We start from the raw sequence: 18,222 nt of genomic DNA on the forward strand, positions 1-18,222 counted from the left end.
CAAAGTTACTAAGTTAAAAAATTGCCATTATTCCGTAAAAATGACAACCAGAGTTATGCATCTTGTCTGTTACTGTCCCCTTATGATAGTTTGCGAGTGTTCCAAGTATGAAAGCAATATCTATGATAATTTAGAGGTAAAGTGTACCAAAACACAAAACTTAACCAAATTGTCAAGTATGAAGGGCCCATAATTCCGTCAAAATGCAAGTCAGAGTTACAAAACTTAGCCTGCACAGTCCCTTACAATAGTTAGTAACTGTTGCAAGAATGAAAGCAATATGTTTGATACTTTAGGAAAAATGTAGACATTAACACAAAACTTAACCAAAATTTCAATTTTCTAAGTATAAAATGGGCTCATAATTCTGTCAAAATGCCAGTCAAAGTTACATAACTTTGCCTGCACAGTCCCCTTATAATAGTTAGTAAGTGTTGCAAGTATGAAAGCAATAGCTTTCATACTTAAAGAATAAAATGGACCTAAACACAAAACTTAACCAAAATTTTCAATTTTCTAAGTATAAAAAGGGCGCATAATTCTGTCAAAATGCAATCCAGAGTTATCTAACTTTGCCTGCCCAGTCCCCTTATGATAGTGAGTAAGTGTACCAAGTTTGAATGCAATAGCATTGATACTTTATGAGAAAAGTGGACCTAAACGCAAAACATAACCGGACGCCGACACCAACGCCGACGCAAAGGTGATGACAATAGCTCATTTTTTTTTCCAAAAAATAGATGAGCTAAAAAGATATAGCGATGTAAGAAAACATTTGTAAGAATATGATGGCATTGAAATGGCAGGAAATAAGCTGAAAGGAGGAGAAATTTAACTCCTGTCTAAATGTTTTGAAGATCCTCCCAGAATAATGTTCACTAGGTGTCTTCACAATCTTACCCTTCTCCCTCAGGGGTGTGATTGAGGTTAAGTCCGAGAGGAGGAAAATCCTGTCAATAGATTTTTACTATGCAATTGGCGTGCATAATGAAATTACAAACCTTAAAACAGACATTATAATGAACACCTTCTTACTCTACATAACTAGATTTATTTTTGCAAAACGTTTGAATTTCACATTTAACATATTAATTATTGTGCAAGGTAAACAGTGATCAAAACAAAATGTGATCCAATCCCTGTGAACGATGTCGGCAATCTTTCATGTTAGCTCAAGGTCTTTACCTTTGAAAAATGGCATACACTGTCACAGTTTTAAACTAACGACACTTTACCACGGGATCCGTAGGTCAAGCTTTGTTCACATGGAATATTCTTTCATGACTTTCCCTTGCCTTTAAAAGATCGATTTTGATTGGATTATTGGGAAACGACAGCCAATGACATCGCTTGTTACAACAAGAGGGCCATGGTGGCCCTGTATCGCTCCACTGGCTTTTTATGCGAAAAAAGCGTGCAATGCGCATGGGTTGAATTGTACTCAAGCACGTGACTTTCTCTTTTTATCCCTCGTCCCACTGGGCGCTTAAAGTTGGAAGGGTGAGCAATTTTCATATAATTATGGAAAAACGTTACTACAGTGTTAGCTTAACAGACTTAAAAGTCCGGGAATTGTCGCACAGGTCCTTTGCTTATAACCTAGGTACATTTATCCCTCCAAAAGATATTGTCGTTCTTTCTATTCACATATTTTTAGATGCTGAAGATCAAATCTACGCATGTTCTACAAGATTAATGAAAGTTCCTTCATTCAATCATGAATATTTTTCAAAAATTCTAAAAGTCTTTGTAGGTTTCATAGTTTATGTTACTTATATAGTTCAGGACATATGCAAAATACTCAATGACGTAGATCACCTGAACTTTACTTTTTCATTCTTGAGGCATTAGTGAGTGTAGCAGGATTGTTAACGTGGTGAAGAAATTGTCTATTGTACAAAGAAGATATTTGCCTGAGGAAACATAAAGTTACGAGTTTTTCAGGTTCATGAGATGCCGAAATGCAGTAGGAATGATAACTTTGTAGAGGTGGTTTGTTTAACAAAGTAAATGTTTGAGACAAAAATTGAATTATAATTCATCAAGATGTTGCGATCATGGCAGCACTACTTGCATATGGCGTGAGGTTTAAAGAGATATCATGACAAACAATTAGCTTGACCTAACTTTCCTTTACTTGTTCCATCTAACATTGGTTACCTGTCATGTTTGGTTTTGAAAAATACTAGGATCGCCATATATTGAAATAAGGTATCTGACCTAAGTTGGATTCTCCTTAGTTTTTTGCTACTGAATATTAAAATCACTTAATTTCAATGTAACAATTTGTTGTTAAGTTTATCTTGAACTAATATTTTTTGCAATCTGTTTATAAATCATAAAATAATGTCATTCATTTTTTTATAAATAGGGCCTATAATAAAACAAGAATTTTGTGAATGTTAACATAAAACAATAAAACTTACTATTTGGTGAAAACAAACAAAACAATACAATTTTTTAAATAAAATGTTATATACAAACAAGGTTTATGGACTAAATATAAACAAACACACTTGAGTGTTCTTCTTGTGTTAGTGATGTATTAAACTGAGTAAAATTAATATATATAATTTGTTGACCTTTGAATATCTTGCATTTCACATCTTTAGTTCAATGCTATTTCAATTAACTGCACAACGTGACAAACATAATGAAGCAGAATATGCATATGAATCTGATTATACACAGATCCACTATCATATAAATCAAATCAAGTTTGTATATTTCCATGTTCGAAAGATACTTTTCTAAATTGTTTTACTTCGCGAGTAGACTGAACTGGGTGAACTCCCAATTTGCAAACAGAAACACTTGTTTCCGTGACACGAATTCATTGTGCACATTTCTAAACAAAATATGTGTTTCTTGTATCTAAAACGTAGTCTTTTTCGTTGACAAACACATTTAATTAGTTCTATTAAACTATATGATGTCAGTCGTTAATTCGATTAATATTTGTCATTTCAATAATCTTAATTTTCGCTTCACAACGGCGCCATTTGCATACAAAATACCAAACACATTTTATGAAACCGATTTTAATTGGAAGATTTGGAAACGCCAATTATATCGCTCGTTTCAAAAATGCTTAGGCAGAATCTTCCAGTGTAAAATGCGGAGAGATTTCGCAGGCCGCGGATATATTAAGCATATGTTCATTTTTGTAACCCCCGGGGCAGGGTCAAATTTGACCCCAGGGGCATAAATTGAACAAAATAATTATAAAACCATTAGATGTCACTACATACCGAATTGGGTAGCCCTAGACCATACGGTTATGGACAAAAAGATTTTTAAAGTTTGCACAAAATAGGCTTTATATAAGCATTAGTTCAATTTTGTGACCCCAGGGGCATAATTTGAAGAAATTTGGTTGAGGACTATTAGATGTCTCTACATACCCAATTTGATAACCCTAGGCCCAATGGTTATGGACGAAAGATTTTGAAAGTTTTTACAAAATAGACCTTATATAAGCAAATTTTCAATTATGTGACCCCCGGGCGGGGTCAAATTTGACCCCAGGGGCATAATTTGAACACATTTGAAAGAGGTTTACCCAAGGAACATTCCTGAGCAATTTTATCAGAATTGGACCAGTACTTTAGGAGAAGAAGATGTTTAAAGAAAAAGTTATCGCACGCACGGACGCACCCACGCACGACGAACACAGGACCATAACATAAGCCCCGCTGGCCTCTGGCCAGTGGAGCTTAAAATGCTTAGGCAGAATCATCCAGTGTAATATGCTGAGAGGTTTCGCGGGCCGCAGATATTTCGGGCCGCTTATAAAATACATCCGCGGAATCTGTCTTACTCCCCTCCGCATTTTTTTTTAAAGAATTTATGAATCTCAGAAATGACCCTATTTCAACCCAATCCGCAGAAATCTGCGGAAAAAATCACACCCCTGTCCCCTATATGCTTTTTAAACTTAACATATTGATTAAGAAGTACACACAATACTTGGCTAAAACAAGATGCCTTAAATCTAAAACAAGAGCACCGCATAACGGGTGCCATGCTCGACTGCGAAAGCTTGTCAGATTCACAGTGACCTTGACCTTTGACCTAGTGACTCAAAAATGGGTGTGGCGTGTAGAACTCATCAAGGTGCATCTACATATGAAGTTTCAAAGTTGTAGGTGGAAGCACGTTGATTTTTAGAGCTAATGTTAAAGTTTTAGCACTACACCTACGGCGGACGAGCTGGCTATGACAATACCTCGGGTTTTCTCCGAAAACAGCCGAGCTAATAAGTTTTTGCTGCTAGATTTATTTTCACATCTGAGAGCTTTAATCTTTTAATTGATTGAACACAGTCAGAGCTCCAGATAATTGTTTAAGATAAACAGTATTTCACTCATGACTTTTTTAGCTGATGAGTAAAATACAAAATCAAAAACTTTGAGGGAGTATTTAAAAGTCTTTGATATTGTATTTTATAAATTGTTTATACATGAACATCCAGAAAGCATGTATTAATAATAAAGAACATCTACTCTTGTTTACATAAACATGCATTTTGAAATGGCTGATCAAATAATCCGAATCATTGTTGGTCATATGATAATTGCACAAAATGTGTATCATGCCAATTTTTATATTTTTTTTCACTCATCAAACGTATAATTAATGCGTATTAGGAAATTTTCCACAATTATTTTAAGGAAATACGCATATTATCTGATTTTTATGTTAATGTAGCAAAGAATATTGGTGATAGTAGCGTAGTTTTTGATGATAAGCATTCCAGCATTAAAAAAATTGATAGAATAATGGTAGGTTAAGAGAAAAATATGCATTTTAAGCCAGTTAAAGAAGATTTTGTGATGAAACAATTGAATACTATGAATGCTAGAAAGCCACAGGCTATGACAATTTATCTGTTAAAATGTTAAAATTATCTAGTCAAACTATTGTTAATCCACTCTCAAATCTTGTAAATAGGTCATTCAGTGAATGTGTTTTTCCAGAGTGTATGAAAATAGCTCAGGTAGTCCCAATACATAAGAAAAATAATACTCTAGATAAGGGAAATTATCGCTCTGTTAGTTTACTCCCTATAACGTAAAAGATCTTTGAGAGTGCCGTACACACAGCTGCTGGATCATCTAGGTGCAGTACAACCCTTCTCAAAATTGCAGAAGACTGGAAACGGGCTCTTGATGAGGATAACTATATGGCAGCTGTGCTCATGGACCTCTCGAAGGCCTTCGACTGTTTACCTCACAATTTACTTATATAAAAATGTAAACATTATGTTCTATCTGATCCTGCTCTTGATTTGGTAAATAGATATCTGTCAAACAGAAAACAATGTGTTAAAATAGGTCATAACTTTAGTACTTTCGAATCAATTATAAAAGGTGTACCCATGGGCTCCATTATCGGACCGCTTTTCTTTATTATCTTTATCAATGACATTTTTAAATTTGTAAATCAAAGTGATTTATATTAATACGCAGATGACAATACTTTATCTTTCAAAAGTAAAAAATCGCGACATTTTGGTAAATACTTTAGAAAATGACAGTTAGATAACTACATGAAATCCAATCCTGAAAAATTTAAAGCCATTGCTTTTGGGAAAAAGACACACAATCTACACATATCATTTAATCTCGATGGCGTAAATATAAAGTGTGGTGAGGAAGTCAAACTACTCGGCGTAACCTTTGATTTTATGTTTAATTTCAATACCCATATAACAAATTTATGCAAGAAAGCTGCCAGGCAATTAAGTGTCATTAAAAGGATAGGTAGGAACATAAAATAACTTGGACGGCTTACTATGTACTATTCTTTTATTATGTCAAATCTATATTATTGTCCATTAACATGGCATTGTACAGGTGAAACTAATACCAAGAAAATTAAAAAATTGCAGGAAAGAGCATTACGTTTGATTTATTCAATGTCATATCATGATTTATTGCTTTTATCTGGGCTCCCACCTCTTAAAGTTAGACGAATGAGAAGTGTGGCTTTAGAGACCTTTAAAATATTAAACAAAGAAAGACCCAGCTATCTACATGATCTTGTTAAATTTAAAGACTCTAAATAGAATTTTAGGTATACAAACTGTGTGGAACTTCCTAGACCTAGAACCGAAAGGTATAGCAGGAACTCTTTCCGTTACTCTGCAGCCAGTATGTGGAACTCTCTGCCCGACACATTCAGACAGTGCTCGTCTTACAACCAGTTCAGGTCCCTGATCGACCAATGGAATGGACCAGATTGCAACTGTTCTGCGTGTGCCCGGTAGGGAGCGCTGACATGCTGGCTGGCCAGATACAATACTACATAGCATTATGTTTCCATGTACTTTGTAATGCTTATCTGTTTGTTCATTTAACCTTGTGTCTTTTTGTCCATTAGCTTGCCATTAGTTGCTGTATTTGCTTGCTGGTATCCATATGTTTTGTCTTAGTTTTCTACTATTATGTGCTAGCAGTATTAATATGTTTTGCTTTTAGTTTGCTATCATTTGATTGTTTGTATCTATATTTTTTGCCTTTAGTCGGCTACTATTTTGCGTACTTGTATCAATATGTTTTGCCTTAAGTTTTGCTTCTTTTTGCTTGCTTGTATCTATTAGTCTAGTTTCCCTCTAGTTAGTTTTCTCCTGCGGGACTATTATGCATGTCTGTCATTATGTATGTAGAGAATGTTTCTGCTCAATCCTTTGCTGTAGTACCATATATTTGAGTTTCCTGTGAGGTAGCTGCTGATCAGTCTTCTCCAAATCCGTTTTGGGGGGGATAAGTGTTTTAAAATTTCTTTATTGATCACACTTTGTGTTTATTTCAATCTTCAGCGTCTTATTTAACCACCTTTTAGGCCTTCGTGGTCAAAATCAGTAGATACCCCACAAGTTTAAAGATTAGTTCTATATTCTGTTTTATTTATTTTAATTTATTTCTTACCAAGTTTTTTCAAACTTATGCTATAACGTAATATGCATGTATGTAACTTGTTATACTTTAGCCTCCTCCTTCTCAAGAGGATGATAAATACTATGTGTACAAATGCTTTATATTCATATTATAGAATACACACTGAAATTTGTGATATTAAACCTTATTGTGCTAAACCTATGTAAATATTCATGATTAATGATTCTAGTCAGATTATTTTATTATATTTTAATACCATAAAATAACTATGCTGTTTCAAAATCTGTATATACAGGCATCTATGCTTGAGTATGTTCAATTTTAGCAGATTGTTCGCTTGATTGTTTTGTTTGTCTAATTATCTAAATAATTATTTGACTGACTGGTTTGATAAATAATCGATTTCGTTATACGATGTTGTGTTGCAATGCATTGCTCATTTTGTCATGTTAAACAGTTTAAACTTTTTTTAATAATGTGTCTTACGTTATGTAGTTGTATACTGTATGTGCTTTTGTGTTATCATGTAAATGTTGAGTTTATAAGTCGGTTTTAAAAGCTCTTTAGAGCTTGTGTTTATATGTTAATATACCCGACTTTATAAATAAATATTACTTGACTTGACTTGGACCTCTGAACATAGTGTTTCAATGACACAGAAAGTTATGTTCAAATTTTCTTGCATCAAACATGTTGACATATGCAGTGTATATAATAAACTAAAATCATAAAATAATAATTATGATGAACATTTTTCAATTTTCATTTCATGAACCACACCACTTACATGCTGGTATGTCTCGTTGCCGCATGTGTCACAGGTGTATGTGGCAACCTGCATCATGGGTTTCATCTCCATTGCCCGGGTGACGATGCCCTTCACGTTGACCAGCTTGCCGATGCAGTAAGCCTTCACCTCACGAATGGCCACATGCTTCTCATTGCTTCAAGCCTTGAAGTACACCTCACTGTGAATGAGGGACGTAGGACGACATCTTAATTACTTAACCACATTAATCCTTTGCATGCTGGGAAATTTGTCGTCTGCTAAAATGTCGTCTGCTGAATTTCTAAAATTAGCCATTTCTTCGATTCTTTTCAAAGAATACTATCAGAATAGCAAAAAGTTTGGATCCTGATGAGACGCCACGTTTTGTGGCGTCTCATCTGGATCCAAACTGTTTGCAAAGGCCTTCAAAATTCGGTTCCAGCACTGAAAGAGTTAATTACTTAACCACATATATACACACTTTGACGTGTTTGTGGTCCCTTAGAAAATCAAAGTAAATTAATAACCTTTTTAATGGTTTAACTTTCCAAAAGCTTCATTTCCAACCCTTAGTTTTTAATGAGCAGCAAACAGAATAAACCTGAATATACTGCGAGTAAAGAATGTTCTGGTTTTAAACTAGTTGTATTAAGTCAATTCCACCTGGTTTTTAAGCTAGAAAGGATTATGTCATTAAAATACGTCAAATTTGAAACAAGAGGCGATTTGGGGTCTAGCCATCGATAACTAGGACTTGCAGGTAAAAAGGTCATCTTGATATTGCATGGAGACGATTTGCCTGTAACAAATTGGTAACCTTGACCTTTGACCTGTTGATTCAAAATATGAGGCCTCTTCCTTTCCTCCTAAGCAATCAGCATTTGAATTTAAATTGTAGAAGCATTATCTGTATATTTGACAAACTTGCAAAAACTTAATGGTTAATGGATCTCCTGCCAATCTGACGGACAGGTGCAAAAGGGGACACAATATTAAAAGTCCTCCTATTTGGCTATCATACAATCTCCTCATGAGCTCAGCAGGGTATTTGTTGCGCGGATCTCGAGTGACTTCGGCCCCATCACGGTGATTCCTCTGCTCCAGGAGGAGTCTGTGTTCAATGTAAACATCTAATGCGTCCTTGTGTACTACCTCAAACGTGGCATTTAATGTAGCTTAAACACTGTTTTAAGCCTAATTTGTATACCTTTTTTGGTGTGTTTTTTTTTTGTCTTGCATTAAATAATGATCAAGTAAGTACTTTTTGTAGTGATTAATGTTAAATTACGAAATAAAAATTGCTTACAAATAATCTGATACAGTGAAACATTCATTTGAAATCAGTGTTCATTCGGTTAAAATACCCAGTCTCAAATAAATTTAATTTTTCCAAATGGGGCCTAAAATTTCCAATTTAATGTTTCCAAGAAAACAAGAGGGCCTGAAAGGCCCAAAGTCGCTGACCTGAGATTCAAATGAACTGACCTGTTCTGTGCAGCCCAAGATGTCATTAGAACAAAATGTTCTTACCAACTTTCATGACTAGTGAGCGATGGCAGCCATTTTTTTAAACAAACCAGAACCATTTTCATACACATCCAAGATATCATTTAAACAAATATACTCACAAAGTTTCATGAATATTCATAAGTCCATATAAAGAAAAATACCTCGCCCACTGGTGGCCATGTTTTTCAAGCAACTGGAACCATTTTCGAACTTGTCCAAAATATCATTGAGACAAATCTTCTGACAAAGTTTCATGATGATCGTACAATAAATACGGCTTCTAGCGTGTTAACAAGGTTTAACTATAGCTATATAAGGAAAAATGCCACGCCCCCTTGGCGGCCCTGTTTTTTCACCAACCAGAACCATTTTCAAACTCATCCAAGATATCATTGGGACAAATCATATGACCAAGTTTCATGATGATCGGACAATAAATGTGGTCCCTAGAGTGTTAAAAAGGTTTTACAAAAGCATGATATATAGCCATATTAGGAAAAATGCCCGCCCCCTGGTGGCCATGTTTTTTAAGAAACCGAAACCATTTTCGAACTCATCCAAGATATCAAGTCTTCTGACCAAGTTTCATACCAAGTTTCATGAAGATCGGAAAATAAATGTGGCCTCTAGAGTGTTTACAAGGTTTTACTATAGCTATATAAGGAAAATGCCCCGCCCCCTGGCGGCCATGTTTTTCAACCAACCAGCATCATTGTTTAACTTGTCCAAGATAATATTGGAATGAATCTTCTGACCAAGTTTCATGAAGATCGGACAATGAATGTGGCCTCTAGAGTGTTAACAAGATTTTACTATAGCCATTTATGGAAAATGCCCCGCCCCTTGGCAGCCATGTTTTTCAAGCAAACGTTACCATTTTCGAACTCATCTAATATATCATTGAGACCAATCTTCGGAACAAATTTCATGAAGATCGAAAAATAAATGTGGCCTCTAGAGTGCTCACAAGGTTTTACTATAGCCATATTAGAAAAAAAAATGCCCCGCCCCTTGGCTGCCATGTTTTTCAAGCAAACGTAACAATTTTCGAACTCATCCAAGATATTATACAGACCAATCCTCTGACCAAATTTCATGAAGATTGGACAATAATTATGGCCTCGAGAGTGTTAACACGGTTTTATTATATCCATATTAGGAAAACTGCCCCGCATGTTTTTTCACCGATCTGGACCATTTTCGAACTCGTCCTAGATTTATCAATAAAACCAATGTTTTCGCGAAGTTTCATGATTGGGCAGAAATTGTGACTTCTAGAGTGTTCACAAGGTTTCTCTAAAGCCATATAGGGAAAACTGCCCCGCCACCTGGCGGCCATGTTTTTCAACGGACCGTCACCATTTTTGAACTCAACCAACATATCATTTAGACAAACATTTTGACGAAGTTATATAAAGATAGGGCATCAAATGTGACTTCTACAGTGTTCACAAGATTTTTCTTTTTTTTTTACCTATTGACCTAGTTTTTGACGCAGTATGACCCACTTTTGAACTCAGTCGAGGTATCAATGGGACAAATGTTCTGACCAAATTTCATAAAGATCAGACAATAAATGTGGCCTCTAGAGTGTTCACACGGCAAAATGTTGACGACGGACGACTGACGAAAGGCGATCACAACAGCTCACCATGAGCAAATTGTGCTCAGGTGAGCTAAAAAAATATGTCTTAACATTTAATTCATCTCGAATCCAGCTCAATACGTTGAACCTCGGTAAATATAAAATTTAAATAATCTGTATGCCCAATTTTAAAGCATTTGTTAGCAAAAATCAACAACTCAAATGTCCCACTTTTAGTCAAACGACGGATTTTTTTTCCAATGCAAGAATGCAAAGGGAGTACATGTATCTGAATTTTAGAAAATTGGTAGATAAGTAACTACACACCTCTCGTTCCCTGTATTCAGGCAAGAGCTCCTGTATTACATCAGCCAACAGCTGCATGTAGCGACGAGTGTTCTCTCTAATGGTCTCTTTTAGCTCTGGGTCGTGGTTGTGTACATCGTCCAGATCAATCCACAGCCCAACTTGTTCTCTGTGTGCAATTGTAACCTGGAGTAAAATGTTTTCAATCTCTGGTTACATGAGAACATTATATCTGTAATGGTCGAAACACAGACAAAACTTAATTTCAAAAAGTAAAGTAAGGCTAAACCCTTCACCACTTAGATACGTATTTTCACGCATTTGTAGTCCCTTAGAGTTACATTTAATTAAAGACCGTTCTTACTGGATTCAAGTTGTTAAGTCATCATCTCCAAACATGAGAAACTGATAAGCAGCAAAGAGCATAAAACCTGAACAGAGTGTGAGTAACTCCCAGGCTGTTCTGGTTTTATACTGTTTTCAAAAGCCATTTTTACTTTGCTTCTTATGGAGGAAAGGGATAAAATTAGTCTGCTCGCTATGGCTCGATTGACTTATGCAAGCCCTCCCAAACCAATACATTACCAATGTATTAAATGATTACAATGCATTTCATTTTTTGTGTTATTGAGACCCAACTGGCCTGGTTTAAATATATTACAAAGTATTCCTGAAAATAAATTTAAAAATGACTTAAGTTGGCCTAACGTGCTTTTGGGGGAATAAACCCAGACTCAATGAAGTCTACGAATGACGTAATGTGCAACAAAACTTTTTTCCATCTTAATCAAGCTCCAATAAATGAAACTTTCCCCAAGCTAGCAAAACGGTAAAAGTCGTGTAAAACTAACCAGCCGTGCTACGACAACTATGTCCTAAACCTTGATATTCAAAACTTCAGCTTTCTGTTAAATGACGTTTTTTAACAACTTTTAACCCCGGAAAGGTGCCCCCTTATTTTAAAGGGTGCGGAGAAGTGCAGTCCCATCAAATCTTGAGGGGCGGATAAGTGCCTCCCTGTCAGAATTAAGTAAGCGGATATCTTCCCCCTCACAATAATTCAAGGGGCGGATAAGTGCCCCCGTGTCAGCTTCAAGAACCATGAAACGTCCGGGCGTAAATACCGCCCGAAAACGGCAGCTGTCGGGCATCATCATCACACCTTTTTACCGTAAACAGTTACTCAATCAACAATAGTTTCTAATGAGAAGTTCAATGCAAATGGTGAGCAATCAATTACTTATGGCGAGTAAGTTGTGAAACAATACCCGTTACACATTTTATTCGGTTACAATTTAATTTCAGTACAAGTATATTTCCATTTATCGAAAGGAATAACACACATTTTTTGCAGCCACGTGATATTAAGTCAATGGCTCTCTAATTAGTGTCTCATTACTTCATTTTTTGTACATGTTTGCACTATATTCATTGATTTTTTTATAATTGAGTATATTCGACACTCATATTAGACTATACTGTAATGATGTATTATAAAGTGAATGTTGATATAATAAAGAGGTGAAACTTCTGTTGTTCAAGCAGAATTTATCTACTATATTTTACACTCATACATGGTCCTTTATTTATGCATGTTTGTCCCTGGGAGTCCCTTGTTCAGAGAAACATGAGCCGATGCATGTGTGCGACGTGATGTATTTATCTGAGTGAAATGAAATTTTAAATCTAGTATCATTAAATATTGTTGATTGTGTTTGATATTAAAGGATTAAGCATGATACCTTTAAGAATTGTATTAACTTTAACTATGTTGTTTCTTTAAACAATACAAATGATATTTAAGAAAATAAACGTTTACGTACAAAAGTCACGAACAGAAAACATTTTTACAGTTTTTGTTATCACATTGTATCATATTGTACTATGATAAGGAACATGAGAAACTACTTCATTACTTTCATTGGAATTAGACATATCGTTCGATCAAAGATCTTCCTTGTATGTGACAATAAACAATTTCATTTGGCAGTATGGTTTACGGACCATCACTATGCCAATATTCGGCCTTGCAATCGACAAGGTGGGAAAGAACATGTCCTGAATGTTGTCGGGCATCATTCTCTCGCTAGGAAGTCATGTGCTCTTGGCGTTCACTTACACAGAACCGTATATTTGTGTGGTAAGACTAATATATATGTGTGTGTGTTTCTTGTTAGATGAGTCATTTGTAGAAGGATCTCGATTATTAATGATTGTTGTGTACTTGTGTGTCATAAAGTATAATGTGGTATTGAGTCTTATTGTTTGGCAATTAGTGCTTTGCCATAAAATATGAAAATGAATGGTATGATAAGGTTTCTCACCTACTGGTGAAGCCGAAGTATCACTTTGTTAATATTTTATATAAAATACAAGCTGGTATAAACAAAACTCTATCTCCATATTACGTCAATGGAGTTTATTATTCGGATATTTTAGCGACAATGTGAAATTTCATTCTGCATCTTAAAGGAAAACCATGCAAAAGTAAAATCCTGTTACATCCTTGGACGCGTACGTTCGATCAATTTGTTTAAATGCTCTGGTTTAGAATTACGTGCAATATGATTTGCATGGCAGTAATATGTTCAACCTGAATAACACACTAAGAAGTTACATAAAAAACTTTATATCATTCGATTGAAAATCATTGGTGTACCTTTGTTTTCAGATAATGTTAGGCATTGGGTATTCACTATATACAACAGCTGCGTGGCCGCTGGTTTCCCGTGTGGTACCCCAACATAATTTAGGGACGGCATATTGGCTGTACGTATGTAAACAATTTACGTAGAGATTTTACGCCGAATGTTTAAGTCTTCCAGACCCCCAATTAATGGTTGTAATGACATGCATATTAAATAAACGAATTAGAGCGTATGACAATCATCCTTTTTAAATAATTCAAAAACTGGAGTCCTTTCGTTCATGAAGAATGCCTTTTTTAAGTAATGCAAAGCCAAATTACTTTCTTTCATGAAGGGTGAATACCGTGTTGTCACTGGGACAGGCGGCTGATAACTACTTGGTTGGTTACATAGTTGACACCATGGGATACCTAATACTGGAGGTTTTCTTCATAACGTGTTCCGCCTGTATGTACAGCACAGTGGTATTATGTATTATATGTAATGAGGGTTGATACTTCATAACGTGTACAGCCAGTATGTACAGCACATTGGTATTGTGTCCTGTCTATGTATGGAGGGTTGATACTTCATAACGTGTACTGGCTGTAATATAATAATATAATATAATATATTATAATATATAATAATATAATATATATAATTATTATATAATGTTTGTGGATTATCATCTCAGACCTCACGTAGTGAAACTTCCGTCGTATGTAAAAGATACAACGGACTATCTTACAAAAGCATCATCCGACACTCTACCAAGCGACACATTACTTGTCTCCATGGACGTTGAATCTCTTTATACACACATTCCTCACGAAGAAGGCATTGAGGCCTGCACACATGCTTGGGAAACAAGAGACATAAAAGACCCTTCAACAAAAACATTAGTGGATTTACTGACCCTTATCCTGAAATGTAATAACTTTGAGTTCAATGGGGTGCATTACCTCCAAATACAAGGTACAGCAATGGGAACTAAAATGGCACCATCATATGTCAACATTTTCATGGGACATCTCGAAGGACTCCTGAAGGCGGTACCATTGACACCTTATCGCTGGTTACGTTTCATAGACGATATAGACATGCAGTGGTCTCATGGACAAGAAAACCTCCAAATATTCCTTGAACTTGCCAACAACTTCCATAAATAAATTAAGTTCACCACCGAAATATCTAATACACAACACGTTTTCTTAGATACTGTCTCACGAATTGAGGGCAACAGTCTTATAACCGACCTTTATTCAAAACCCACAGATAGCCACCAGTACCTTCTACCTTCAAGCTGCCATCCACCACACTGCTGTAGGAATATACCATTTAGCTTAGCCCTTCGAATACGGCGGATTTGTACCCAAAAATCAGATTTTGAAATCCGAACAAAGGAGATATCCGACCAATTATGCAGACGTGGGTACAATGACACGAAAGTATCCCAATCCATAACCAAAGCCGGCAATTTACATAGAGAGGACCTACTCCAATACAAAAGCAAAACGCCAAACACTCGCATACCGTTTGTGGTCACTTACCATCCAGGGCTACCAAAAATAAAAAACATCATTGACCGCCACTGGACCACAATCGAAAAATCAAACAAGCTTAAACGTATATTTCCTGAACAGCCCATTTTGGCATACAGAAGACCCAAAAGTATCAGGGACATTCTTGTACGTGCCAAAATAACACCAAAATCCGAAGAAGCTGTTCTTGGAGAATCAAAACCATGCGGCACCTGTCGGTGCCAAACATGCAAAATGATGCGCCCATCAAATACATTCAAAGCCACATCTGGTGCCATTTCATCCATTAAAGGTAAACACAACTGCAAAACTGCAAATGCCGTATACCTGATGACGTGCAGTATATGTAACAAGCAATATGTTGGCGAAACAAAACTGGCATTGAACATACGCATGAATCTGCATAGGTCCGACTGGAAAACTCGCAAATTCAATAGGTCTCCCGTTGCCGCACATTTCAGCGAATCGGGCCACCCGTGTGACAATATTATTCTGAATTGTATAGAAGCAAATACACAGTGGTCCGACGAGCAACGCAAGTCGCGGGAGACATATTGGATAAGGCGACTGAACACCCTTGCTCCATATGGAATAAACAAAAATGACACATAATGGAGTCTTCAAAACACATACATCATATTTTAGAGGTTTGTGTTCTGGCAGATGTCAAATGTTTTCTGCGTGATTCATTGCTAAAATGAGTCTGAAGCCAGTCTATTGTAAACCACTACGAATATTCAATTAGCCTGTAACAATACGGACACGGCTCTAGGCGAATGCACGTTTTTATCGGTGAGTTACGATCAATCAATTTTGAATTATCTATTTTTAAAACTTTCCGCTGTCATGTCCAATATTGCATGTACAACCATATCTGTGTTGACAAGCCCCTGATGAAGACGAAAAGTCGAAAGCGCTAGGGCATATGTATAAAATATGTAATTAGCACTGTTTGAACAGCATATTTCTCCAATCTATATATATATATATATATATATATATATATATATATATATATATATATAATTAATTAACGTATAATTAATAACGTTTAATTGGGAACCCAACAAGGTCACGTGATCCTGCACCCTGTGTATGACGTGGTATATAAAATACGAGTATAGTCGATTCCCCAATATCGGAAAATTCCAAAAGCGAAACCAAAAATTATGATTAATAGTGTGACACCTTTTTTATTATTTTAAAAAGAAAATGATATATTTATCAACCTGTTATCCGAAACAAAGATTATGGCGTTGTATCAACCTGCTACCCGAGCTTTAAAAAGAATGCGATGTGTATCACTGGTGCTAAATATTAAGTTTACAGTTTAATTTGATGTGGATGTTAACATTATCAATTAATACGTGTCTTCAAACTAATTTTCATTTTTAAGAATAATGATTCACGTTTTGATCGTTCACTCAAGCTATGGTGGCTGTGTTTTCAGCCCATGTACATACTGGGTCCATCATTTTGTCATTATGCATTGGTATACATTTCATTACAAATGCCATTGGAACTATTCCAGAAAGTGTTGTGCTTAGTGTTTTAATGGGGTCTGATCTGTGTCACTTCTGTTAACTTACTGTGTATTATGGTTATACTCATATTGAGATATATATAGCGCTTGGTATTAAAACATTTTTTATCTATCTTTTAAGCATGCATTGTTTAAGAAATGAAAACCTACATCACGGTCGCTGACCTTTGTTCTCATAAATAAGATTACGTGATTCCTTATTGGAGAAGACGTTTCGGTATTGGGGAAAATTGCAACTAAAATTAAAGCTAATTTCTAATATATTGCGACGCTAAATTAATAAAATTTTAGTATATGTGAAAAAGCAATTGATTCTATTCATTCTCGAGTTAAGTTTTCGTGTTAAACACAGAAAAAGTTTTCTTAACAAATAAATCGGACGAAATTGTATTTTTTAATCGGGGGCATTCAATAACCTTTTCCAACTTTTCCAGTTAAAGATCAGCCGGCTAACGCGGCTAACTGATAATAAGATCAGATTGTATGTGTTGCTAGTAACTGGCAGAATGAAGGGGAAAATGAAGTTTGACACAATTTAATTTACAATATGATAACAGAGAATGATTCACGTTAGACACTCGATGTATATCCATATGTATTTTTTTAAATTGCATTAATGTTTTGAATTGCATTACTGCATTGTACATTGCCAAACCACAACAGTACATAATAATCATACACATTGTATTCGTGCAAATCATTTGGATCGAATGTAAAAACAGACTTGCGGTCAATTCTGAAAATAACACGTATGTCATGTGTACATTAAACATATATATATTTTTTTAATTTTGTTGATTTACATATGGATATTTTGTTTTTGATTTTCAGGTGCATTAATAACTGCTGCGGTACTATACAATGTGGATTCGTCGCGTGGTATGCCTACGTTGTTTAGTTATGTTTCTCGCGTGTTACTATTTCTGAAAATATCGTAGGAAACACGAGTTAAGGGGAATATTCAGGGATTTGTTTAAAATATACCACAATAACGATTTTAAAAAGAACGATGCATGTACGACTTACCGCAAGCAAAACATGATACAAGTTAGGTGTTGTGCTGGAATCATCAATTATTTTCGTAATGCTTTGTTTGCTGGTATTTTTGGTCAAAACACCCATCCCGTGTACAGTAAATTCCGGATTGAGTGATTAAATCTACACTGATCCCTTAATTAAATGACACAACGATTGTGCAAGCAAGTGTAGGAATAAAAGCATTTCCGTTAAATTAAATTAATTATGCAGAGCTTTGTATATTTTGTTCAGTCATTTCTTTATATTGTATAACATAGTACAACTATTGATAAGTCATGACCAAAATAAGTATCGTATGTTTGTTCATTTTCAGGAGGAGGATTGAATCTCAGCAGAAAGGAACGTTTGAATAATCTTCGTTGATTATTAAAATATTTAAAAGAATGGTGAGTTTCGAAA

The 18,222-nt window shown here is 35.4% G+C and overlaps 3 protein-coding genes across 5 annotated transcripts in view; 1 reads left to right on the plus strand and 2 right to left on the minus strand.

Annotated features, from left to right (window-relative positions):
- Positions 1-11,108, minus strand: part of LOC127836522 (DNA replication licensing factor mcm7-A-like) — a 194,240-nt gene extending 183,132 nt beyond the window's left edge. Inside the window, exon 1 of the mRNA XM_052363170.1 lies at positions 11,093-11,108. The gene's annotated coding sequence lies outside the window, so the exon portion shown is untranslated. The remainder of the gene's footprint in view (positions 1-11,092) is intronic.
- LOC127836524 (uncharacterized) overlaps positions 1-18,222 on the minus strand; it is a 149,573-nt gene that overhangs the window by 103,643 nt on the left and 27,708 nt on the right. The gene's annotated exons all lie outside the window — the stretch shown is intronic.
- On the plus strand, positions 13,084-18,186 carry LOC127835471 (major facilitator superfamily domain-containing protein 1-like). Its single transcript, XM_052361918.1, has 5 exons — positions 13,084-13,211; positions 13,743-13,840; positions 14,054-14,166; positions 17,617-17,664; positions 18,137-18,186. Exons 1-5 carry the CDS (start codon positions 13,134-13,136, stop codon positions 18,184-18,186), a joined length of 387 nt encoding a protein of 128 aa, XP_052217878.1. The 5' UTR covers positions 13,084-13,133.

This window comes from Dreissena polymorpha, chromosome 6 (assembly GCF_020536995.1).
Source record: "Dreissena polymorpha isolate Duluth1 chromosome 6, UMN_Dpol_1.0, whole genome shotgun sequence".
Classification (NCBI taxonomy): Eukaryota; Metazoa; Mollusca; class Bivalvia; order Myida; family Dreissenidae; genus Dreissena; species Dreissena polymorpha.

Excerpts from the sequence above, each read along its gene's own strand:
- LOC127835471 (XM_052361918.1), top strand. The coding sequence starts at position 13,134 with ATGTTGTCGGGCATCATTCTCTCGCTAGGAAGTCATGTGCTCTTGGCG. Across the intron at positions 14,167-17,616 it reads CTTCATAACGTGTTCCGCCT|GTGCATTAATAACTGCTGCG; the intron begins GTATGTACAGCA and ends TTTGATTTTCAG. Across the intron at positions 17,665-18,136 it reads CAATGTGGATTCGTCGCGTG|GAGGAGGATTGAATCTCAGC; the intron begins GTATGCCTACGT and ends GTTCATTTTCAG.